This window comes from Somniosus microcephalus, chromosome 15 (genome assembly GCF_052327205.1).
Source record: "Somniosus microcephalus isolate GS21.2 chromosome 15, FLI_Smic_1.0, whole genome shotgun sequence".
In the NCBI taxonomy this organism is placed as follows: domain Eukaryota; kingdom Metazoa; phylum Chordata; class Chondrichthyes; order Squaliformes; family Somniosidae; genus Somniosus; species Somniosus microcephalus.
In genome coordinates this window covers 4,331,308-4,358,693 of record NC_141001.1, presented here as the reverse complement: position 1 = coordinate 4,358,693, position 27,386 = coordinate 4,331,308, and the positions used below count along the sequence as shown (strand labels likewise).

Genomic DNA, 27,386 nt, shown 5'->3' with positions numbered 1-27,386 from the left:
GGGATTGGGTTGGGTATATGGGCAGTGGGAGAGTTGGGATTGGGTTGGGTATATGGGAAGTGGGAGAGTTGGGATTGGATTGGGTATATGGGGAGTGGGAGAGTTGGGATTGGGTTGGGTATATGGGGAGTGGGAGAGTTGGGATTGGGTTGGATATATGGGGAGTGGGAGAGTTGGGGTTGGGTTGGGTATTTGGGCAGTGGGAGAGTTGGGATTGGGTTGGGTATATGGGAAGTGGGAGAGTTGGGATTGGGTTGTGTATATGGGGAGTGGTAGAGTTGGGATTGGGTTGGATATATGGGGAGTGGGAGAGATGGGATTGGGGTGGATATATGGGGAGTGTGAGATTTGGGATTGGGTTGGATATATGGGGGGTGGAAGGGTTGGGATTGGGTTGGGTTTATGGGGAGTGGGAGAGTTGGGATTGGGTTGGGTATATGGGGAGTGGGAGAGTTGGGATTGGGTTGGATATATGGGGAGTGGGAGAGTTGGGATAGGGTTGGGTATTTGTGGAGTGGGAGAGTTGGGATTGGATTGGGTATATGGGGAGAGGGAGAGTTGGGATTGGGTTGGGCATATGGGGAGTGGGAGAGTTGGGATTGGGTTGAGTATATGGGGAGTGGGAGAGTTGGGATTGGGTTGGGTATATGGAGAGTGGGAGAGTTGGGATTGGGTTGGATATATGGGGAGTGGGAGAGTTGGGATTGGGTTGGATTTTTGGGGAGTGGGAGAGTTGGGATTGGGTTGGATATATGGGGAGTGGGAGAGTTGGGATTGGGTTGGGTATATGGGGAGTGGGAGAGTTGGGATTGGGTTGGGTATATGGGGAGTGGGAGAGTTGGGATTGGGTTGGATATATGGGGAGTGGGAGAGTTGGGATTGGGTTGGATATATGGGGAGTGGGAGAGTTGGGATTGGGTTGGATATATGGAGAGTGGGGGAGTAGGGATTGGATTGGATATATGGGGAGTGGGAGAGTTGGGATTGGGTTGGGTATATGGGGAGTGGGAGAGTTGGGATTGGGTTGGGTATATGGGGAGTGGGAGAGTTGGGATTGGGTTGGATATATGGGGAGTGGGAGAGTTGAGATTGGGTTGGCTATATGGGGAGTTTGAGAGTTGGGATTGGGTTGGGTATATGGGGAGTGGGAGAGTTGGGATTCGGTTGGATATATGGGGAGTGGGAGAGTTGGGATTGGGTTGGATATATGGGGAGTGGGAGAGTTGGGATTGGGTTGGGTATATGGGGAGTGGGAGAGTTGGGATTGGTTTGGATATATGGGGAGTGGGAGAGTTGGGATTGGGTTGGATATATGGGGAGTGGGAGAGTTGGGATTGGGTTGGATGTATAGGGAGTGGGAGAGTTGGGATTGGGTTGGATATATGGCGAGTGGGAGTGTTGGGATTGGGTCAAACACCTATGGACTGAGGAGAAACTTTGGACCATGCATACCTGTTGCCGCCTCAATGTTAAGTTTGACTGGGTTCCGATGGGTGGGGCAAGGTACAATTGTGAAGTACGGATAGAGTTAAACCCCAGTGCGAGTGTGATTGAAAGTATCGCCCCCTACATTCGATTGCTGTGAGTCAGTGTGCGGCCCCACATTGTACAAAGTTCGTATCCCCTCTATGATTCTTAGTGGTGACTGCTTGCTGCGGGAGCCACGGTCACAGCTGACAGGCTCCAACTCTTTTTGTGGATCCCAGTCAGAACAAGTGCAGGGTAGCCACAGTCCAGTTCCTTGATGGGCAGCCCTCATTATTCACCATCGCTTACAAATGCGAATCCATTCTCCAGCACCTTTGAGTTCACTGAGAGTCCTTTTAACTCAACACTTGGTCAGGCTGCGAGGGAGCGGATTGCTGAAATGCTTCTTGCTTTTCACTACCGGCCTGATTTATATGACGTTGCTAATTTCAAATGGCCTGAAAGGGCAGCACGGTGGCATAGTGGTTAGCACTGTTGCCTCACAGCGCCAGGGACCCGGGTTCGAATCCGGCCTCGGGTGACTGTCTGTGTGGAGTTTGCACATTCTCCCCGTGTTTGCGTGGGTTTCCTCCGGGTGCTCCGGTTTCCTCCCACAGTCCAAAGATGTGCGGGTTAGGTTGATTGGCTATGATAAATTGACCCTTAGTGTTAGGGGGATTAAATACGTGGGGTTACGGGGATAGGGTGGGATATGTGTCGGTGCAGGCTCGATGGGCCGAAATGGCCTCTATCTGCACTGTGGGGTTTCTGTGATTTCTGTGATTTCTGTGAACAATTGCCAGATTTCGAACGACACACCTTGTTTCTTTCACTAATAGAATAATACAGCATGGAAAAGAACTATCAAATTAGTCTCACTCACCTGCTCTCTCCCCATAGCTTTGCAATTTTTCCCTTTTGGAAGTTACTTCTGAATCTGCTTGCACCACCCTGTCAGGCAGTGTGTAACAGATCATAATAAGAACATAAGAAATCGGAGCAGGAGTCGGCCATTCGGCCCTTTGAGCCTGCTCCGCCATTCAATGAGATCATGGCTGATCTTCTGCCTCAACTGCATTCACCGGCCCTATCGCCATATCCATTGATGCCTTTACTAGTCAGAAATCTATCGACTTCTGTTTTGAATTCAGTAAATTTGGAAATGTTACATTTAGTCCCCTCATCCAAATCATTGATATAGATTGTGAATAGCTGGGGCCCAATCACCGATCCTTGCGATACCCCACTAGTCACAGCCTGCCATCCTGAAAAAGACCCGTTTATCCCTACTCTTTGTTTTCTGTCTGTTAACCAATTCTCAATCCATTGTAGTATATTACCCTCAATTCCATGTGCCCTAACTTTGTTCACCAGCCTCTTGTGTGGGACCTTATCAAAGACCTTCTGAAAATCCAAATACACCACATCTACCGGTTCCCCTTTGTCTACTCTACTCCAGGAAACTTTCGATTAACCGGCCCCGAAATAACCGGAACGCTCTATCCACCGGCAAAATTCAGGAGTCGGTTCAGGTAACTTTTATTACTTTTAGTTACTTTTTTTACTCCATTTGTGGCTGTGCAAGGGCGTAGCTGAAGCTGTTGCTAAGCTACAGAGACGCTTGCAACTTGTGTCGATTGTTTTGAAGCTGTTGGGTTTGTTGCTTTATACGGAGCTCTGAGCTCCATATCTTTTACTATAGCGTTCGGTTATCCGGAATTGTTGATGAACCGGCACCACGTCGGTCCCGTCCGTGCCGGATACCAGAAAGTTTCCTGTAGTTACATCCTCAAAGAACTCCAATAGGTTTGTCAATCAGGATTTCCCTTTCATAAATCCATGTTGACCCTGCCCAATCTTACTATTAGTTTCTAAGTGCCCAGTTATTGCATCCTTTATAATAGATTCCAGCATTTTCCCAACTACTGATGTGAGGCTAACAGGTCTGTAGTTCCCTTTTTTCTCTCTCCCTCCTTTCTTAAAGAGTGGGGTTACATTTGCTATCCTCCAATCTGCAGGAACCGTTCCAGAATCTATAGAATTTTGGAAGATGACAACCAATGCGTCCACTATTCCAATGGCCACCTCTTTCAATACCCTAGGATGTAGGTCATCCGGTCCTTGGGATTTATCGACTTTTAGTCCCATAAATTTTGCTAGTACTGTTTTTTTACTAATAGTAATTTCTTTAAGTTCCTCATTCTCGCCAGACCCTTGGTTTTCCCGTATTTCTGGGAGGTTTTTTGTGTCTTCCTCCATGAAGACAGAAACAAAGTATTTATTTAATTTCTCCACCATTTCCTCATTCCCCATTCTAAATAACTCGCTGACATGACATTACATCAAGAGACTACTCCAATCAACAACACCTCAACAATGGCAAGATATTACAACAGGAGAGTCAATAACACCCCAACATTAACATGAAATTACAACAGGAGAGTCTCCAGTCAATAACACCCCAACAATAACGATATATTACAACAGGAGAGTCAATAATACCCCAACATTAACAAGATATTACAACAGGAGAGTCTCCAGTCAATAACATCCCAACAATGACAATATATTACAACAGGAGAGTCAATAACGCCCCAACATTAACATGAAATTACAACAGGAGAGTCTCCAGTCAATAACACCCCAACAATAACAAGATATTACAACATTATTTAGCACAGTCAAAACCACCTACGGCCCAAGCACCCAAGGTCCTACCCCACTGCGGGCCAAGAATGGAGAGGTACTCATCAAGGACAGAGAGGCAGTCAGTGCCCGCTGGAAGGAGCACTTCGAAGATCTCCTTAACCGAGACTCTGTCTTTGACGCAAGTGTCCTCAACTCCATCTCGCAGTATGCTACCCGCCACCACCTCAGCACAACCCCAGCCCGGCATGAGGTTGAAAAGGCCATCTGACAACTGAAGAACAACAAGGCCTCAGGAGCAGATGGAATCCCCGCCAAGGTGTTAAAACATGGCGGAGAAGCACTATTGGTGCGAATACATGAACTCATTTCTCTTATTTGGAAGGAGGAGAGCATGCCAGGGGATCTCAGAGATGCCGTAATCGTGACCATCTTCAAGAAAGGTGACAAGTCCGATTGCGGTAATTACAGAGGGGTCTCCCTGCAGTCTGCCACAGGGAAAGTCATCACAAGAATCCTCCTCAATCGCTTTCTCCCAGTGGCTGAAGAGCTTCTCCCAGAGTTGCAATGCGGATTCCGCCCACTAAGGGGCACAATGGACATGATCTTCACCACGCATCAACTACAAGAGGAATGCAGGGAACAGCACCGACCGCTGTACATGGCCTTCTTTGAACTCACAAAGGCCTTCGACACTGTCAACCGTGAGGGATTATGGAGTGTCCTCCTCAAATTCGGCTGCCCTCAAAAGTTTGTCACCATCCTCCGCCTGCTTCACGACGACATGCAAGCCGTGATCCTGACCAGCGGATCCACCACAGACCCAATTCACGTACGGACCGGGGTCAAGCAAGGCTGTGTCATCGCACCAACGCTCTTCTCGATCTTCCTGGCTGCAATGCTCCATCTCACTCTCAGTAAGCTCCCTGCTGGAGTGGAGCTAATCTACAGAACAAATGGGAAACTCTTCACCCTCCGTCACCTCCAGTCCAGATCCAAGGTCGTCCCATCCTCTGTCATCGAATTACAGTATGCAGACAACGCTTGCGTCTGCGCACATTCTGAGGTCGAACTCCAAACCATCATCAACACCTTCACCGAAGCGTACGAGAGCAAGGGGCTTACACTAAACATCCGTAAGACAAAGGTCCTCTACCAACCTGCCCCCGCCACACAGTACTGCCCTCCCCGATTATCAAAATCCATGATGAGGCCTTGGACAACATGGACCACTTTCCATACCTCAGGAGCCTACTGTCAACAAGGGCAGGCGTCAATGACGAAGTCCAACACCGCATTCAGTGTGCCAGTGCAGCCTTTGGTCGCCTGAGGAAGAGAGTGTTTGAAGACCAGGACCTCAAACCCAGCACCAAGCTCGTGGTCTACAGGGCAGTAGTGATACCCGCCCTCCTGTATGCTTCAGAGACATGAACCATGTACAGCAGGCACCTCAAAACACTGGGGAGGTACCACCAATGCTGCCTCCGCAAGATCCTGCAAATCCATTGGCAGGATAGGCGCACCAAAGTCAGTGTTCTTGCTCAGGCCAACATCCCCAGCATCGATACTTTGACCACGCTTGATCAGCTCCGATGGACGGGCCACATCGTCCGCATGCCCGATACGAGACTCCCAAGACAAGTGCTCTACTCGGAGCTCCGACACGGCAAGAGAGCCCCAGGTGGGCAGAGGAAACGCTTCAAGGACACCCTCAAAGCCTCCTTGAAAAAGTGCAAATTTCCCACTGACACCTGGGAATCCCTGGCCCAAGACCACACAAAGCGGTGGATAAGCATCCGGGAAGGCGCCGAACACCTCGAGTCTCGTTACTGGGAGCAAGCGGAAGCCAAGTGCAAACAGCAGAAGGAGTGCACGTCAACCCAAGCACCCCACCCACCTGCCCCTTCAACCACCATCTGCCCCACCTGTGACAGAAACTGTAGGTCCCGCATTGGACTCATCAGTCACCAGAGAACTAATTTTTAGTGTGGAAACAAGTCATCCTCGGTTCCGAGGGACTGCCCAAGAAGAAGAACACACCAACAATAACAAGATATTACAACAGGAGAGTCTCCAGTCAATAACCCCCAACAATAACGAGATATTACAACATGAGAGTCTCCAGTCAATAACACCCAACAATAACAAGATATTAAAACAGGAGCGTCTCCAGTCAATAACACCCAACAATAACAAGATATTACAACAGGAGAGTCTCCAGTCAATAACACCCAACAATAATGAGATATTACAACAGGAGTCTGCAATCAATAACTCCTCAACAATAACATGAAATTACAAAACTACAATCAGTAAGAATGAAGTGAAGGAGCATCACACACCTGCCCTGGCGAAGTCCTCTCTGTTGTAACTGAAGTCCTTCAGAAAGGTGATGCACTCTATCCGTGGGTCATACCTCCGCGATGTTTCCAGCAGCATGATCTTAAAAAAAGCAGAAAAATCAAATCACAAAGCTAATTCAAAGTTTATCAACAAAAAGTAATTTCAGAACATAAGTAAAGAGACCATGATAATCGTAGTTTTGGATACGTAACTCCCTGGCAGAATAGCCTGACAATCCCAATGTAAAACACACGACAATGTGTCAGGATAGGATCAGAATCCCAGTGTAAAACACACGACAGTGTGTCAGGATAGGGTCAGAATCCCAGTGTTAAACACACGACAATGTGTCAGGATAGGATGACAATCCCAGTGTAAAACACACGACAATGTGCCAGGATAGGGTGACAGTCATTGTGTAAAACACACGACAATGTGTCAGGATAGGGTGACAGTCCCAGTGTAAAACACACGACAATGTGTCAGGATAGGGTGACAGTCCCAGTGTAAAACACACGACAATGTGTCAGGATAGGGTGACAGTCCCAGTGTAAAACACACGACAATGTGTCAGGATAGGGTGACAGTCCCAGTGTAAAACACACGACAATGTGTCAGGATAGGGTGACAGTCCCGGTGTAAAACACACGACAATGTGTCAGGATAGGGTGACAGTCCCGGTGTAAAACACACGACAATGTGTCAGGATAGGGTGACAGTCCCAGTGTAAAACACACGACAATGTGTCAGGATAGGGTGACAGTCCCAGTGTAAAACACACGACAATGTATCAGGATAGGGTGACAGTCCCAGTGTAAAACACACCACAATGTGTCAGGATAGGGTGACAGTCCCAGTGTAAAACACACCACAATGTGTCAGGATAGGGTGACAGTCCCAGTGTAAAACACACGACAATGTGTCAGGATAGGGTGACAGTCCCAGTGTAAAACACACCACAATGTGTCAGGATAGGGTGACAGTCCCAGTGTAAAACACACCACAATGTGTCAGGATAGGGTGACAGTCCCAGTGTAAAACACACCACAATGTGTCAGGATAGGGTGACAGTCCCAGTGTAAAACACACCACAATGTGTCAGGATAGGGTGACAGTCCAAGTGTAAAACACACGACAATGTGTCAGGATAGGGTGACAGTCCCAGTGTAAAACACACGACAATGTGTCAGGATAGGGTGACAGTCCCAGTGTAAAACAAAAACAATGTGTCAGGATAGGGTGACAGTCCCAGTGTAAAACACACGACAATGTGTCAGGATAGGGAGACAGTCCCAATGTAAAACACACGACAATGTGTCAGGATAGAGTGACATTCCCAGTGTAAGAGACACGACAATGTGTCAGGATAGGGTGACAGTCCCAGTGTAAAACACACGACAATGTGTCAGGATAGGGTGACAGTCCCGGTGTAAAACACACGACAATGTGTCAGGATAGGGAGACAGTCCCAATGTAAAACACACGACAATGTGTCAGGATAGAGTGACATTCCCAGTGTAAGAGACACGACAATGTGTCAGGATAGGGTGACAGTCCCAGTGTAAAACACACGACAATGTGTCAGGATAGAGTGACAGTCCCGGTGTAAAACACACGACAATGTGTCAGGATAGGGTGACAGTCCCAGTGTAAAACACACGACAATGTGTCAGGATAGGGTGACAGTCCCGGTGTAAAACACACCACAATGTGTCAGGATAGGGTGACAGTCCCAGTGTAAAACACACGACAATGTGTCAGGATAGGGAGACAGTCCCAGTGTAAAACACACGACAATGTGTCAGGATAGGGCGACAGTCCCAGTGTAAGACACACGACAATGTGTCAGGATAGGGTGACAGTCCCGGTGTAAAACACACCACAATGTGTCAGGATAGGGTGACAGTCCCCGTGTAAAACACACCACAATGTGTCAGGATAGGGTGACAGTCCCCGTGTAAAACACACGACAATGTGTCAGGATAGGGAGACAGTCCCAGTGTAAAACACACGACAATGTGTCAGGATAGGGCGACAGTCCCAGTGTAAGACACACGACAATGTGTCAGGATAGGGAGACAGTCCCAGTGTAAAACACACGACAATGTGTCAGGATAGGTTGACAGTCCCAGTGTAAAACACACGACAATGTGTCAGGATAGGGTGACAGTCCCAGTGTAAAACACACGACAATGTGTCAGGATAGGGTGACAGTCCCAGTGTAAAACACACGACAATGTGTCAGGATAGAGTGACATTCCCAGTGTAAAAGACACGACAATGTGTCAGGATAGGGTGACAGTCCCAGTGTAAAACACACGACAATGTGTCAGGATAGAGTGATAGTCCCGGTGTAAAACACACGACAATGTGTCAGGATAGGGTGACAGTCCCAGTGTAAAACACACGACAATGTGTCAGGATAGGGTGACAGTCCCGGTGTAAAACACACGACAATGTGTCAGGATAGGGCGACAGTCCCAGTGTAAGACACACGACAATGTGTCAGGATAGGGAGACAGTCCCAGTGTAAAACACACGACAATGTGTCAGGATAGGTTGACAGTCCCAGTGTAAAACACACGACAATGTGTCAGGATAGGGTGACAGTCCCAGTGTAAAACACACGACAATGTGTCAGGATAGGGTGACAGTCCCAGTGTAAAACACACGACAATGTGTCAGGTTAGGGTGACAGTGTGGCGGAGCCACCAGGGGGACTCTGATCAAATGTACATAATTATCTTTAACAAATTATTAGCTACAGAATGTATCTGTGTGTTTGTTCATATCATTGCATGTACATAGCGCGGGCCCTCTAAGAATGAGACTAAACGCGATGACGTCATCACGTTGATCACGTGATCCTCCAGCGGCGGGAAAATGTGATGACGTCATGACGTTAGGCTGGGGAGCCGCCCTAGCCAGTCCTCGTGGAGCCAGCAAAGAGTGCAGACCTGTAATGTGGTTCTCCTGTGTTTTCGTTTTAAACTCTGTTGATTAGTATTAAACATCGTTTGTTTGATAGACTGACTTGACCTCAGTCCGTTAGTTAGGAAGCTAGCCATTCCTACCGTGGTGACCCCAAATTTTCGTGAACAATTTTCGCGGAAGAAGCGAAGCGCGATGAAACATGGAAGCGAACTCCGTGGCTTTGAAGCTCCCACAGTTTTGGGAACAACAGGCGGCCTCCTGATTCGTCCAAGCAGAAGCACAATTCGAACTCCGAAACATCGTTTTGGATCAGACCCGTTACTTTTACGTGGTCTCCGCACTCGACAGCTCCACGGCCTCACGGATCATCAGTTGCTCGAAAACCGCCCGGTTGACAGCAAGTATAATACTCTTAAAGCGCGGTTAATACAGGTCTTCGGGCTCACGAAGACGGAGCGTGCCCGCCGGCTACTCGCTGTGCCTGGGCTTGGCAATTCCAAGCCATCTGAGTTAATGAGCCAGATGCTCACGCTCCTTGGCTCAGAACCACAATGTTTCCTCTTTCGGGAGTTATTCCTGAGTCAACTACCCGAGCGGGTTCAGGCTGCCCTCGCCAGATCGGAAGCCACAGATTGTGCAGCACTTGCTGCAGAAGCAGATACGATTTATCTGGTCACGCAGCAAGACTGCACCGCCACGAGGCACCCCTCCCCCGCGAACGCCGCCCCGACTCCTCCATCCCCCGGCTTGTGGTTTTTACCACGCCTGTTTCGGCGCGAAAGCCAGAGGCAGTTTCGAGCCTAAAAAAAACCCACCGACATCAACACCAGCAGCAATTCCAGAAAAGGAGGACCGAGTCTGAGGGACGTTCCGTGGCTGCGATGGCGATTGGAAATTCCGGGAAGCTCCTCTACATTACAGATTCCCTCTCAGGCCGGCGCTTTTTATGCGACACCGGCGCGCAATGTAGCATCCTTCCTGCCTCAGCACTCGATATTCAGTCTGGGATGCACGGCCTCTCCCTCGTGGCAGCTAATGGCGGGGCCATTCGTTCCTTTGGCAAATGGCGGGTCCAGGTGTGCTTCGGCGGGCACCGGTTTCAGTGGGAATTTATTACAGCCAAGGTTTCGCAAGCCATCCTCGGCGCGGGTTTCTTATGCGCCCACAGCTTCTTGGTGGATGTAAGAAATCGTCGATTGGTCAACGCAGCCACCTTCCACTCCATCCCTTGCTCCCGCAGTTCTGCAACGTCACACACAGTCTCGTGCGCGTTGTCCTCACCGGACAAGTTCACTCGCCTATTAGGTGAATTCCTGGAGCTGGCCAAGCCCACTTTCTCCTCCTCGGCCACTAAGCATGGTGTCAAACACCACATTACTACGACTGGCTCTCCGGTTTACGCGCGAGCTCGGCGCCTGGAACCCGGCAAGCTCGCGGTTGCGAAGGCAGAGTTTGCCACAATGGAACGGCTGGGGATTATTCACCGGTCGAATAGTCCCTGGTCCTCGCGTCTCCACATCGTCCCGAAGCCCGGCAGTGGATGGCGGCCATGCGGGGACTACCGACGCCTTAATGACGCCACTACTCCCGATCGATACCCGATCCCGCATATACAGGATTTCTCCGCCCATTTCGCGGGAAACTCAATCTTCTCCAAGGTCAACCTCGTCCGTGGCTACCACCAAGTTCCCGTACACCCACAGGACGTCCAGAAAACGGCTGTCATCACTCCCTTTGGACTGTTCAAGTTTCTACGGATGCCATTTGGGCTCAAGAACGCCGCACAGGCTTTTCAACGACTAATGGACTCGGTCCTGCGGGATCTTCCCTTTTTATTTGTCTACCTTGACGACATCCTGATAGCCAGCTCTACCAAAGAGGAACACGTCTGCCATCTTAACCGCCTGCTGCACCTGCATGCTTACTTTGGACACAGTAAAAGGAAAGGAAAGGAAAGACTTGCATTTATATAGCGCCTTTCACGACCACCGGATGTCTCAAAGCGCTTTACAGCCAATTAAGTATTTTTTGAAGTGGAGTCACTGTTGTAATGGAAAACGCGGCAGCGAATAAGCGCACAGCAAGCTCCCACAAACAGCAATGTGATAATGACCAGATAATCTGTTTTAGTGATGTTGATTGAGGGATAAATACTGGCCAGGGCAGGACACCAGGGATAACTCCCCACATCCGACAGTGCAGCACTCCCACTGCACTGCACTGGAGTGTCAGCCTAGCTTTATGTGCTCAAGTTCCTGGAGTGGGACTTGAACCCACAACCTTCTGACTCAGAGGTGAGTGTGCTCCCACTTATTTTTTATGAATATACTTTATTGAACATTAAGAACATTTACAACATTGTGATCATTTCACTGTATGATACAAATCAATTCCACTGCTCTGCACAGCCATTCCGTCACCACATTTTAACATCAAAACCTGAAGTTTAATTTGTCACCTGTAACATATATTAATCGATTGTACTTTAAAAATTGGTTGTAAAATACTGTCCTTAAATTCCTTTCTGAATAAAACATCCACAGAGCCTTATAATGATCTTTTAGCTTATATTTAAAATACTCTTTTAGATTGATTCTCCTCCCCTTAATAAAGAGCATTCCTTCTTTGCACAATCACGAATCTAGCCAAACTGAACATTAAATTAATTGCCGCTCCGCTAGACTCGGGCAGACTCTCCTGCAATCCCCATCTCAAAATTGAGTCCCACGGGATTCCCATTCTCGCTCTTTGGTCCCCACCCAGCAAAAAAGCTTCACATAACTGTCGAACATAGTACTTAAAGTCATTTAACTGTGGACATAACACCAGTAAATGGGACAGAGTCTCCTCCCGTGTCCCACACATTGGGCAAGTTGCCGCCTCCACACGTCCAATCTTGCACAAGACCATCATCATAAAAATCCGGTTATGAGCCAATTTGAAATCCAGTTCAATCCATTCTGGACATTTAAAATTCGCCCACACTCCCTTCCAAATCCTGTTGAAGTCCAGCTGTGGGTATATACTCTGCCAAAACTCCTGACCAGCAGGTGTCTTGAATCTCCATTCTCTAAATACCTCATAGAAATCTCAAGTATTACAGTTGTCAAATTGGACCAACTCTCCCCCTTTCTCCAGTACAAAGCTTGGAAAAGCGGGACGCATTTTACTTCCTTTGGAGATTTCCGCATTTATTTCTTCCATCCAATCCTGTGGCATTGCCCTCACAATCTTCTCATACATGATTCCTATTGCTTTTCCTTCTACCTCCTGATCCTCCTCCCACACCATGTCCCTCACTATCGCTTCCGGCAACCAACCTGGAATTACCTCGTATAATACATCTTTCACCGATATAATCCCAGCTTTTATAAAAGCTTGATTAAATAAAACCTCTCCTTCGATGTTGACCCACCTGTTCAAAAATAAGGGCTGTTCTAAAAATTCCTCAGCCCCCTTGGGCATAAACTGCACACTTTATAAAAATTGGGCCCAAGTCTCTACAACCCCCCTTATAAAACCTAGGGAGAAGTTTAATCGATTTCAAAAACATATTATTGTATTCCATATACAATATCCCCTGCCCTCCTATCCCACTTCGTTTTAAAAAATGCTCAAAACAACTCTTCCAAAAACTTGTATTTGACTTCTGAAGAAATCTCTTCACCCATTTGATTCTAAAGGATTTTTTCTTCAAATCAATATCTGGGAAATTGAGTCCTCCCTGATTTCTCCGTTCAATGATGGTATTGTAAGCCACCAAGGCTGGTTTCCCTTCCCATAAAAACCTCACACAAGCCTCTCGGATGGACTTTTCCGCCCACTCAGGAATATCCTCCACCGTCAATTAGTACCATAGTTTAGATAGCAGGAGAGCAGACACCACTGTCGCTCTTCCTTGCACTTTCAACCACCTTCTTTCCCATCTTCCCAAAATCTTTTTAATTTTCATAACCTTCGGTTCCCAATTTAATCGATCCACTTCATCCCTGTCTTTCTTGCACCCCATATGCACCCCCAGAACTTCCAAAACCTCCACCCCCTTAAAGGGACATTCCCCCAACCATTCCCCCCTACCCCTCCCTGCAACCAGGCATTGGGACTTACTATAATTCACTCTGGCTCCTGAAGCTCTACAATATTCCTCCACTATGTCCATAGCTTTCCTCACTGACTCCCCATTTCTCAATGTTAAGGCTCTGTCATCTGCATATTGGTGTATCACCAACACCAGCCCAGAACTGGGGACCACAACCCCAACTACACCTTGTTTCTTTCACATCATGTAACCTAATGGTTCTGCTACCAATGTGTACAACAATGGGGACAGGGGACAACCCTGTCTCACTGATCTCTGTATCGGAAAATACTTGGATAAAAAACTATTACATTTAACACAGCTAAATATGTTTGAATACAAAATCCTTATCCACTGAATGAAATTTTCCTTGAAACCAAATGCTTCCAAAACCTTCAATAAAAATTCATGAGAGACCCTATCAAAGGCTTTCTCTTGATCTATCTTTAATACATAAGCCTCCCTCCCACTCTCTTCCATGAGCTCTATCGCATCTCGGATTGAGACCACAGAGTCTGTGATGTCCCGGCCTATGACTCCATAGGACTGAGAGGGCAAAACTATCTGCGGTAACACCTTCTTCAAACAGCACGGTGGCATAGTGGTTAGCACTGTTGCCTCACAGCGCCAGGGACCCGGGTTCGAATCTGGACTCGGGTGACTGTCTGTGTGGAGTTTGCACATTCTCCCCGTGTTTGCGTGGGTTTCCTCCGGGTGCTCCGGTTTCCTCCCACAGTCCAAAGATGTGCAGGTTAGGTTGATTGGCTATGATAAATTGACCCTTAGTGTTAGGGGGATTAAATACGTGGGGTTACAGGGATGGAGTGGGATATGTGTTGGTGTAGGGGTTACGGGGATCGGGTGGGGTAAGTGTCGGTGCAGGCTCGATGGGCCGAAATGGCCTCTGTCTGCACTGTGGGGTTTCTGTGATTTCTGTGATTCTGTGAACCCTCGCCAAGATCTTATAATCCACATTTAATAATGTGATGGGCCTCCAATTCTTCAGATCCCGTCTATCCCCTTTATTTTTATAAGCTAAGCTTATGATACCTCTCCTCATAGATGGGGCCAGGCTTCCCTCAATTTTAATTTCCTTAAAAACTTCTAAGAGCAATGGACTTAAAATGTCGAAAAATTCTTTTAAAAATTCTGCACTTAGTCCATCGGACCCTGGGCTTTTCCCCCCCTTCATTCCACTTATTGCTACTTTTATTTCCGCTAATCCTACTTCTTTGTCACACATGCTTCTCTCATCCTCCTTTAAACCCTCTTCAATAAAAGCACTAACCTTCTCCATCGCCAAATTGGAAATGTCTTCTTTTGTATATAACTCTTGATAAAAGCTGCTAGCCACCTCTAAAATCTCTCCACTTTCATGAATGATCTTCTCCCCAACCTTCAACTCATCAATTAACGATAATCTCTGTCGCAGCTTCTCTTGCTCTAGAAAATATCTAGTACATCTTTCGCCCTCCAATGCATCTCTAGCCTTTGCACGGAGAATGGCTCCCTTGCATTTTTCAGCTTGCAATAATTCCCACTCTTCCTCTCACACCCGGAACTTAGTCTCCGCTCCCTTATCCCCTCCGTCAACTGCTTTACAGACATCGGTAAACCTTTTGTTTATATTCTCTTCTCGACGCCGGTTAGCTGCTGCCCTCTTTTTCCCATAACGTACCGAAAAAACTTTTACCTCATATTTGAAATTGTCCCACCAAACTCTTCTTTCTTTCAAGAACAAAGGTTCCTTCCGAGCATTCTTTATTATATTTATAATCCCTTCTTTATAAGCAATTTCTTTCAGGTATTGATTGTTTAAAATCCACACCCCTGAACCGATCTTAACTCTGCTGTTCCTAATTCTAAGAACCAAAGCCGAGTGATCACTAAAAAATACTTTTTTATAATAAATCTCCATCACCTCAGAACTTAACCCTTCCTGCATTAAAACAAAATCTATTCGGCTCTGTTTTAAAACATCACCCACCCAACCTGCTCTGGAGAACTCCCTTTTTATGGGGTTCCAGTCCCTCCATAAGTCTCTCAAATTTAAATTTGCCATCATTTTTACAATCATCCCTCTGGAGTTATCATCCTTAAAGGTCATCTGGGCTGAAATGTCCATCCGAGATAAAAATACATTAAAATCCCCCACTATACAAGGATTTTCCACCTCTGCCACTTCAGCGAATAACCCCCGAAAAAACTCGCGACGCTTGCAATGGTCGTTCGGTGCATAGATATTAAAGAGATCGCAATTAAATCCCTCCATTTTTACCCTTAGCCATAAAAATCTCCCCTCAGTGTCCTTGTCCACCAAGGCAACATTCTCTTTTATAGACGGACTCACTAAAACAGCCACCCCTTTACGGTTATTGTTTGTACAACTTGCAAACACCTCTCCCTTCCAAACCTTCCAAACTCTTTCTAGGATATCCTCATCCCAAAAGGTTTCTTGCAGACACAACAAGTCCATGCCTTTAAACCCCTGCACCAACTGCTGCAATTTCTTCTCAGTCCGTTCACATTAATCGAGACCAATGTAATCATGGCGCCAAAGAAGGGAAGTATTCCTGATAATCTCCCCATCATTTAATCTCTGGCCCTTCCCTCCTCACATGCTCCTTCCCAACTTTTTGGCCAGCTGTTGCTTTTTCCTGCAGCGACTCTTTTTCACCTCCTGTTTGAACCTTCCCTGCTGTTTCAGCCTCTTCCTTGCATTAAGTTTGGGCCCAGGAGCTGCCCTTTCTCCTTCCTTCTGCCCCTCACTAACCTTTCCCTTTCCACATGATGCCACCCCATCCCCGACTTCCATGTCTCTGTCCCCCTCTAATTCCTCACACTCAAGCTCTTCTGTAACCCTCTGTGCCTGCTCCCCGTCAGATACATAATCCTGCTCCTCATCAGATACATCATCTCCCATAGAGAGTCTTCCTGCTATTACGGTTTCTCCAACAGTGCAGCTCCCTTCGACCTCATCTCCACCTCTGACCCTTGCTTCCTGATCCTTCTCTCTATGGGACAATGGTGCACCTACATTGTTCCCTTCTGGCGTCTTTGTCTCACCGATCCCGTCCTGCTGCCCCTTTAAGGCTCCTGCTCCTTGTCTTGCCGCCTCCTGCTCACTGAGATGTCCGACTCCCTGTCTTTCTTTGGCGTACTTACACTTACCACGCACCCCGCTCCCGCCTCCTCTCCCCCCGCGGACACCAGATTCTTTAGGGAGAGCTGAACCGTATTAAGGCTCGAGTCTGCACTTGACCCTTGCTGCCCGCTGCTGTCTTTGTTCTTTTCCACTGTACTTGGTGTGTTTTCCACCATCTCCATCCTGTTCTCTGCTCTGCAATTTTCTGCCTCTTCCTGTGCTCTTTTCTCCTTCAATTTACCAGCTGTGTCCTCCGACTGCTCCGCTCCTCCGGCAGTTCCACTCACACCTCCTGCTCCTTCTCCCATCTCCTCGTCACTCATAGAGCTTCCTTCTGCCTCATACTCACAGCAGGTGAGGCCTTTGTGACACACCCCACAGCTCGCCACCTTGCAGCTCCGAGCGATGCGTCCAGACTCACCGCAATTATAACAGTACAAGTCTGGACAGTTTCTTACAGGATGGTCGTGTCCAAGACAATAATAGCAAACCTTCACTTGGTTATCATGCAGTACTCGAAAGTACTGCACTCCTTCCAGTGTCTCGAATTTCATGCTGTACAGTGATGACCTCACCCCCTCTGGGAACCGCACCTTTACGTAACCCGTGTTCCTGGATAGTACCTCCTCTTTATTGCTGAGCAAATTTTAATGTTCCACGACTCCAACTTTTTGATTAGCACATCGTCTTCAATATAAACTGGCAAGTTTAAGAGTGAGACCACCACCTCTTCCGAATATAGCAGAGATACCTCCAAGAACTTATCGCCAACTTTCAAACTGAGTAATAGTCTTTCCACCTCCTCTCGGCCACTGACCGTCACCTCGAACCCAACATTCAGCTTCCCTCGCCACAGTCCTCATGAACCGCTTGGATAATATCCCAAGCTTGTATCTCCTTATCCTCGCACTGGACCACCACCGTGTTTTCTTTTCCATACCTCCTGGGGTCCCGGCCCAAATCTTTGGGCCTTTTTCTTTCCCTTCCAACCACAGTTTCTTCCCTAATTAAATTCCTCTTGGGAACACTGTCCTCTGAGGGACCCGGCACTCCGGACCCCTCAGCAGCCAACTGGCTGTTTTTGTGGGCCAAAAAGGCCCTAAAACCTGAAAACAAAAACCCCAAAACCTGTCTTGTTTTGCACACTTTGTACAAAAATAATAACTTGCAGGACAATGGAGTATTACAGTTTAACTCTTTATTTAAGCAATAGGTCAGTGAACTTACTTATAACAGCTCCATGGGGAAAAGATGGCGTTAGGACCTCTAGCCTGGGTCTTCAAAACAATAGTAGTTCTTACAGATGCCTGCAGGCCAATGACAACTCAGCATGTGATCACATGTGAATATAATAGGTATTCCTTACAGATGCTTGCGGGCCAATGATAATTCAATATGCAAATGTTACAAAACCCACCACCAACTTTTTGCAAACTCACTCCAACTCCCTGCTGCAATCAGGCAACCAGTAACACCTGGTTCACTCCTAGCCCCTCCCACCTAGAGAGTGCTACCCAGTGAGCCACAGCTGACACTGACACAATGATAATCCCAGTATTAAACACACTCACCCCATGCCAGGACACAGTGATAATCCTGGTGTAGATTCTCTCTTAATGTTCAGAGATGTTCTGGATGTGGTTCAATGAATGAATGAGATTGCAAACCGAAACATTTTGGGTATCCTTTGCCAATCATGACCTATCTTGCCAAAGTACTAACATGTTGTTTGAATACCAGCTAGCGTGTGCTGCTGTAACCCCGCTGGATTTGGAACCATACCTCAATGGTGGATGTCTTGAGCAGGGCGATCTGATCTTCACGGGTGAGATCCAGGAACCCCGGCACCTGTTTTGCAAAGTCAACTATTTCCTGGACGGAGATGATTGCCAGCTCGGTGAAATGTGCAAACCTCTGCTGCCTCATTTCTCGATTGTGCGAGTCAACACTTAGCGGCCAAGGCTGTGGGACAAAGGACGTAAAACACTGAATACATCAACAACAACAACTTTATTTATATGGTGCCTTTAACATAGTAAAACGTCCCAAGGCACTGAACAGGAACTTTATAAGACAAAAATTTGACATGGAGCAATTAGGGCAGTTGGCCAAAAGCTTGGTCAAAGAGGTAGGTTTTAAGAAGCGTCTTAAAGGAGGAGAGAGAGGTAGAGAGGCGGAGAGGTTTAGGGAGAGAACTCCAGAGCTTAGGGTCTCAGAAGCTAAAGGCACGGCCAGCAATTGTTGGGCGATTAAAATCAGGGATGATCAAGCAGACAGAATTAGAGGAGCACAGATATCTTGGAGGGTGGTAGGGCTGGAGGAGATTACAGAGAAAGGGAGGAGTGAGGCCATTGAGGGATTTGAAAACAAGGATGAGAATTTTGCAATCGAGGCTTTGCTTAACTGGGAGCCAATGTGAGTCAGTGAGCACAGGCGTGATGGGTGAATGGGACTTGGTGCGAATTAGGACACGGGCAGCTGAGTTTTGAATAATCATGTGATAAAGGATGTAAGACACTGAACACATCAATGAGACAAAGGACGTGAGACACTGAACCCGTCAATGAGACAAAGGACGGGAGACACTGAACCCATCAATGAGACAAAGGATGTGAGTCACTGAACCCATCAATGGGACAAAGGACGGGAGACACTGGACCCATCAATGAGACAAAGGACAGGAGACACTGAACCCATCAATGAGACAAAGGACGGGAGACACTGAACCCGTCAATGAGACAAAGGACGGGAGACACTGAACCCGTCAATGAGACAAAGGACGGGAGACACTGAACCCATCAATGAGACAAAGGACGGGAGACACTGAACCCATCAATGAGACAAAGGACAGGAGACACTGAACCCATCAATGAGACAAAGGATGTGAGACACTGAACCCGTCAATGAGACAAAGGACGGGAGACACTGAACCCGTCAATGAGACAAAGGACGGGAGACACTGAACCCATCAATGAGACAAAGGACGGGAGACACTGAACCCATCAATGAGACAAAGGACGGGAGACACTGAACCCATCAATGAGACAAAGGACGGGAGACACTGAACCCATCAATGAGACAAAGGACATTAGACACTGAACCCATCAATGAGACAAAGGACATGAGACACTGAACCCGTCAATGAGACAAAGGACGGGAGACACTGAACCCGTCAATGAGACAAAGGATGTGAGACACTGAACCCATCAATGAGACAAAGGACGGGAGACACTGAACCCATCAATGAGACAAAGTACGTGAGACACTGAACCCATCAATGAGACAAAGGACGGGAGACACTGAACCCATCAATGAGACAAAGGATGTGAGACACTGAACCCATCAATGAGACAAAGGATGTGAGACACTGAACCCATCAATGAGACAAAGTACGTGAGACACTGAACCCATCAATGAGACAAAGTACGTGAGACACTGAACCCATCAATGAGACAAAGTACGTGAGACACTGAACCCATCAATGAGACAAAGGACGGGAGACACTGAACCCATCAATGAGACAAAGGATGTGAGACACTGAACCCATCAATGAGACAAAGTACGTGAGACACTGAACCCATCAATGAGACAAAGTACGTGAGACACTGAACCCATCAATGAGACAAAGGACATTAGACACTGAACCCATCAATGAGACAAAGGACATGAGACACTGAACCCGTCAATGAGACAAAGGACGGGAGACACTGAACCCGTCAATGAGACAAAGGATGTGAGACACTGAACCCATCAATGAGACAAAGGACGGGAGACACTGAACCCATCAATGAGACAAAGTACATGAGACACTGAACCCATCAATGAGACAAAGGACGGGAGACACTGAACCCATCAATGAGACAAAGGATGTGAGACACTGAACCCATCAATGAGACAAAGGATGTGAGACACTGAACCCATCAATGAGACAAAGTACGTGAGACACTGAACCCATCAATGAGACAAAGTACGTGAGACACTGAACCCATCAATGAGACAAAGTACGTGAGACACTGAACCCATCAATGAGACAAAGGACGGGAGACACTGAACCCATCAATGAGACAAAGGATGTGAGACACTGAACCCATCAATGAGACAAAGTACGTGAGACACTGAACCCATCAATGAGACAAAGTACGTGAGACACTGAACCCATCAATGAGACAAAGTACGTGAGACACTGAACCCATCAATGAGACAAAGGACGGGAGACACTGAACCCATCAATGAGACAAAGGACGTGAGACACTGAACCCATCAATGAGACAAAGGACGGGAGACACTGAACCCGTCAATGAGACAAAGGACGGGAGACACTGAACCCATCAATGAGACAAAGTACGTGAGACACTGAACACATCAATGAGACAAAGTACGTGAGACACTGAACCCATCAATGAGACAAAGGACGGGAGACACTGAACCCGTCAATGAGACAAAGGACGGGAGACACTGAACACATCAATGAGACAAACGATGCGAATTGAACCCGTCAATGGGACCATGGGGGAAAAATTCAGTATCGCCCTGTTTGGGGCGCCTGGCGCTAATTTTCGCCTCTGATGGCAAACTTGGCCTCTATCGCCCCTGGAGGTGATTGGAGCGCTAAATCAGGCGCTACACACCTCTCTTAAGGAGCAAAGGCCGAGGAGCGAGGCGCTACCTCAGAGCGCAGGCGCAGCGCAGGTGATGTCAGTTAGCCATGGAACACAGACACACTGGCGCCGGTCAGTTCTTAAAGGGGAGGGTCGATCTTGCTCTCCAGCCACACCCTGCTCATTGGAGCCTTGAATCTCGGCCTGGAGAGACCTGTGCCTAATTCTTCCAGCCAAGGACTATGGAGAGGGCCAGGGAGCGAGCACAGCACTTCAGCGACCGGGCCTTGGAGGCTCTGGTTGGCGCGGTGGAGCCCAGAAGATCAATACTGTACCCAGAGAGTGGCAGGAGGCCTTTGCCGCTTGATGACAGAAGAGTGTGGAGGGAGGTGGCTCAGCACGTCTCCTCCAGGAGCATGGTGCCCAGGACCCATATACAATGTAGAAAAAAGTTCAGCAACCTCACTCGGGTCGTCACGGTGAGTGGCTTTTTTTCAATACCTCTCCATCCCTCCATCTCAACCTCACTCTATAGCCAGAGAGTCTTGAAACCCCAATGCCCAACACTCATCCAACACCTATGGCCCTCTCATGAAACACACATGCACATTCCACACTTTGCATACAGTAAGGGCTATTCAACTATGGGAGGTGTGGTGTATGTGCCTTTAAGAGCAATTATGGTGTATGTGCCTTTAAGAGCCCCAGGTGTGCGTAATGCCAGTAATTGCCACTTGGGCTATATAAGCCTGTGTATTGTGTATATCCTTTAGAAACCCCCCCCCAGACTTGCTTAGTAAATACCTATGAACCAACTCCTGTCTTCAGTGTCTTTATCTACACACGGACACTACAGTGGCGACGAAGTGGAAACGGACTTACCTGCAATTCGGCAGCACCTCAAGGACATCGATTCCTCCAGCGTCCAGAAGACTCAAGGAAGTAAGAGAAACTGTGGTTTCACCAGCTGGCCAAGCTGGTGACAGGTACTGCGCTAATCCTTCCTGGGCGTCAGGCTGGAGCTCCAGCGGCAGGCTCTACAGCTGAGACAGGCAGCGAAATCGGAGGCAAGCAATAACGGACTGGGAGGGTGCACTCGAGAGACGGCCGGCGCGGCAAGCAGGTCAGCGTTTAGACCTCTGTCGGGAACGAGTCTCCAACAGTGAATAAACGGAAACCACAGTAAAACAGCGTTGTTATCAGTAGCAGCGGCGGGAAAGTGCGGGAAGCGCCATATCGTTGCTACAGAGAGAAAAAAAAAAAAAGCGCGGGAAGCGCCATATCTTTTCTGAAATGCCTAAATCTGGTAATATTGAGGCTTTTGATGGCGAAATAGAAGATTGGACCACATACGTGGAAAGAGTAGAGGTTTATTGCACTGCAAATGGAATAACAGATGAAAAAAAAGCTTCAGTACTTCTGAACTTAATGGGCGCGAAGACATACGGGCTGTTACGAAATTTAATCACTCCAGCCAAACCAAAGGACAAGACTTTTAAAGAAATTGTTGATACCCTGCAGGAGCATTTAAACCCAACACCGCTGCTGATAGCGGAACGATTCAAGTTCTTCAAGAGAAATCAACACAAGAATGAAAGTAACGCTGATTACCTAACCGAATTAAGAAAGCTATCAAAGTACTGCCAATTCGAAGCAGGACTATTGGATTATCTTCGAGACAAATTTGTTTGCGGTCTCTTAAGTGAAGGAACACAAAAAAGACTGCTTTCTGAAAAAGATTTAACATTGGACAAAGCTTTCAGTATGGCTGTATCATACGAAGCAGCAGCAAAAGGAGCTGCAGAGATACAACAAGAGACACAGGACTTCGGCACCCATAAAATGACACAGGAGTTCGGAAGATGTTATCGCTGCGGCAGATCCACCCATAACCAGAGGGACTGCTGGTTCAAGGGCAAAGCATGCAGGCAATGTGGTAAGATTGGACACATTGCACGGGTATGCCAATCTGGACAAAATAAATCCACTGACAGAAAACAAAAAATCAATAAAGAAAAGTACAGGAAGGTACAAATGATGACGGACAATAGCTCCGAAGACCAGAATAGCGATAGCGACTCCGGAAACAAGAGACTAAGCTGTCTCAAATTACATAATGTACTTGCCAAAGAGGATTACCAAACCATTTGGGTTACCCTCACAATAGCAGGGTCCCCAGTTAAAATGGAGCTAGATACAGGATCAGCTCTAACCGTAATAAATCGACGAGATTATGAGAGGCTATTTTCGCATATACCTCTAAAAGACACATCACGGTGGCATAGTGGTTAGCACTGTTGCCTCACAGCACCAGGGACCCGGGTTCGAATCCGGCCTCGGGTGACTGTGTGTGGAGTTTGCACATTCTCCCCGTGTTTGCGTGGGTTTCCTCCGGGTGCTCCGGTTTCCTCCCACAGTCCAAAGATGTGCGGGTTAGGTTGATTGGCTATGATAAATTGACCCTTAGTGTTAGGGGGATTAAATACGTGGGGTTACGGGGATAGGGTGGGATATGTGTTGGTGTAGGGGTTACGGGGATCGGGTGGGATATGTGTCGGTGCAGGCTCGATGGGCCGAAATGGCCTCTATCTGCACTGTGGGGTTTCTGTGATTTCTGTGATTATCTTAAAAACATATACGGGGCAGAAAGTCTACCCCAAAGGAAAAATAAGGGTGCCTGTGGTATACAATGGCAAAGAAATACAAAAGTTGTATTTATACATTCTACAAGATGGTGGTCCACCGTTGTTGGGACGTGAATGGATAAGGAAGATACGTTTAGACTGGCACTCCATTCAGGCACTGACGGTGACCAGTAAGGAAAAAAACAATGGTGACATCATACCTGAACGATTAAAAGACATCTTGGCCAACGCCAAAGAAGTGTTTCAAGAGAAACTAGGAACCTTGAAAGGCATCACCGCCTCAATAAAAGTGGAAGATACAGCAATTCCAAAAATTTTTAAGGCAAGACCGGTGCCATACGCAATACGTCTGGCAGTCAAGGCAGAGCTGAAGAATTTGGAAAAGGCAGGCGTATTATCCAAAATAGATTGGAGCGAATGGGCAACACCCATCGTTCCAGTCATGAAAAAAACATTGAAAAATAACTCTGAGGAACAGAAAAAAATTCGCATCTGTGGGGACTTTATGGTGACTGTAAACCCGGTCCTTCACACAGTACAGTATCCTCTTCCGAGGATAGAAGATATTTTCGCCTCACTATCCGGAGGGAAATGTTTCACAAAATTTGACTTGGCACAGGCATATCTACAGATGGAGGTTGAGGAGACCTCTAAAAAGTATCTCACAATAAACACACACAAAGGCCTGTACCAGTACAATCGACTGGTTTTTGGAATAGCATCAGCTCCAGCTATCTGGCAAAGAGCTATGGAGCAAGTCCTGCAAGGGATTCCGGGGACTCAATGCTACCTAGACAACATCCTTATAACAGGAGAAAACGACAACGAGCACCTTGCCAATTTGGATCAGGTGCTCACTAGGCTGAAAGAACGGGGCCTACGAGCAAATCGCCCCAAGTGCGAATTTTTCCAAAATCAGATATCATATTGTGGCCACATAATTAATAAGGAAGGGTTGCATAAGTCACCTGAAAAAATTGAAGCAGTTATAAAAGCCCCAGCACCTGAAAATGTTTCACAATTAAGGTCATTCCTGGGATTAATAAATTACTATCATAAGCTTTTACCGAACTTATCAACTATTCTATACCCTCTTAATGATCTTCTACAGACAGGAGTGATTTGGAAATGGAACGAAGACTGTAAACGTGCCTTCCATAAATGTAAAGACTTAATCACATCCGAGAAAATTTTGGCTCATTACAACCCATTACTACCAATCAGACTGGCGTGCGATGCATCCCCTTACGGCATAGGAGCGGTATTGTCCCATAGATTCCCTGATGGCTCGGAACGGCCGATAGCTTTTGCGTCACGCTCATTGAACTCAGCTGAGCGTAACTATGCCCAGATAGACAGGGAAGCACTCAGCCTGGTATGGGGAGTGAAGAAATTCAACCATTACCTACACGGACAAAAATTTACCTTGCTGACTGACCATCAACCCCTCATCTCCATATTCAACCCTAAAAAAGGTGTCCCCATTATGACGGCACAAAGACTACAGAGGTGGTCCCTTTTTCTAGGGGCACACCAATACAACATTGAATACAAAGGGTCAAAACAGCATGGGAATGCTGACGGTTTATCACGCCTACCGTTGCCAACGATAGAAGAGGCACCTACAGTAGACCCAGTAGAGATATTCCACTCTACCATAGTGGAATGTCTACCGGTGACAAATTCTGCCATTGAAAGGGAGACAAGAAATGACCCTACTCTCTCACGGGTCTACGATTTAACAGTGAAGGGATGGCCAGCACATGGCGAACCACTGTTGCCAGCATTCTCGCAAAGAAGAGAACAGCTGTCAGTGTGCCGAGGAACCTTGATGTGTGGATCCAGAGTGGTGATTCCACCCAAACTCCAGGATAAAGTGCTAAAGGAGCTTCACGAGGGGCATCTGGGTGGAGTGAAAATGAAGAACCTAGCTAGGGCGTTTGTATGGTGGCCAGGTATCGATGGAGACATCGAAGACATGACCAAGAGCTGCCTAGGATGCCAGAAGGTCCAAAATGCTCCGCCACAGGCCCCTCTACATCCATGGGAGTGGCCCTCATCTCCCTGGCAAAGGGTGCACATCGACTTTGCTGGTCCATTTATGGACTCAATGTTCTTAATCGCAGTTGATGCACACTCCAAGTGGCCGGAGGTAATAAAGATGTCCTCCACCACCACGGAAAAAACCATCACAGTATTAAGGACCATATTTGCCAGGAATGGGCTGCCGGAGCAGATATGTTCTGATAATGGACTGCAATTTGTGTCCGAAGAATTCAGAAAGTTCTTAAAGAACAATGGGGTAAAGCACTACACGTCCGCCCCATACCATCCCGCCACCAATGGATTGGCTGAAAGGTTTGTCCAGACCTTCAAGAAGGCCATCAAGGCCATGGGTAATGAAGACATAAAACTTCAGCACAAGGTGGATAACTTCTTATTTGCATATAGGAATGCAACGCATATGGTTACTAACCAAACTCCCGCCATGATGTTCTACAATAGAAACCTAAGATGCCGGCTGGATTTGGTCAAGCCCAACATCCGAAGGGACGTGGAGAACCGGCAGTTTCAGGGCATGAATGAAAGGCCAACTAGGGCCTTCCAGATAGGCCAACCGGTTTTGGCCCGGGACTACCGTACCGAGAAATGGCAGCCTGGAACTATCTGCACACGATTAGGACCACTGATGTATACCGTGGACATCGGAGACAGCATAATAAGGCGCCATGCTGACCAAATCATCAAGTCATCCGAAAAGGGACAACCTACACCACCACTCTATACATCTAACGATGAAGTAGAGATACCCATATCTACCTCCGATCCGGTGATACTGGAGCCCGATGAACCCGACACTGGCCTTCAAGCCGAATCAGCCTTGCCAGAAGAACCTACTACACCACCAGAAACTACTACACCCCCGAGGCGTTATCCAGACCGAGTCAGGAAGCCTCCTGAGAGACTAACTTATAATTAATTAATACAGCAATGTATATTATTTTGCATATAACATGTAATTAATAATTACTTAAAATATGATGTACTAGTTAGCTAGAAGGGGAGGAATTGTGGTGTATGTGCCTTTAAGAGCCCCAGGTGTGCGTAATGCCGGTAATTGCCACTTGGGCTATATAAGCCTGTGTATTGTGTATATCCTTTAGAACCCCCCCCCACCCCAGACTTGCTTAGTAAATACCTATGAACCAACTCCTGTCTTCAGTGTCTTTATCTACACACGGACACTACAGGAGGCACATCAGCAAGACCATGGCTGCATTCAGTAAGGGCTATTCAACTATGGGAGGCACAACAGGCAAGGCTATGGCTGTATATTTACTCAGACGCCGTCCTTTTTCTTGCAGGCCAAGCTCTCTCATAATAGGAGACAGAAGCAACGGACGGGTGGAGGACGGCCACAGCTGCAACCCCTCAGCGATCTTGAGGAGCATGTCCACAGGATTGTGGCAAGCCGGGTGATCGGTCCCATCGCCACTGGAGAGGCCGACCCCGTTCTGGACAGCAATGGT

At 47.4% G+C, this 27,386-nt stretch overlaps 1 protein-coding gene across 2 annotated transcripts in view; it reads right to left on the bottom strand.

Annotated features, from left to right (window-relative positions):
- Window positions 1-27,386, bottom strand: part of nr1h3 (nuclear receptor subfamily 1, group H, member 3) — a 301,887-nt gene that overhangs the window by 45,282 nt on the left and 229,219 nt on the right. For both annotated transcript variants that reach the window (XM_086007467.1, XM_086007466.1), the window contains 2 exons: window positions 18,396-18,575; window positions 6,456-6,555 (listed from right to left, as the gene is read on the bottom strand). In XM_086007467.1, coding sequence (XP_085863593.1) covers window positions 6,456-6,555; window positions 18,396-18,575 — 280 coding nt within the window. The remainder of the gene's footprint in view (window positions 1-6,455; window positions 6,556-18,395; window positions 18,576-27,386) is intronic.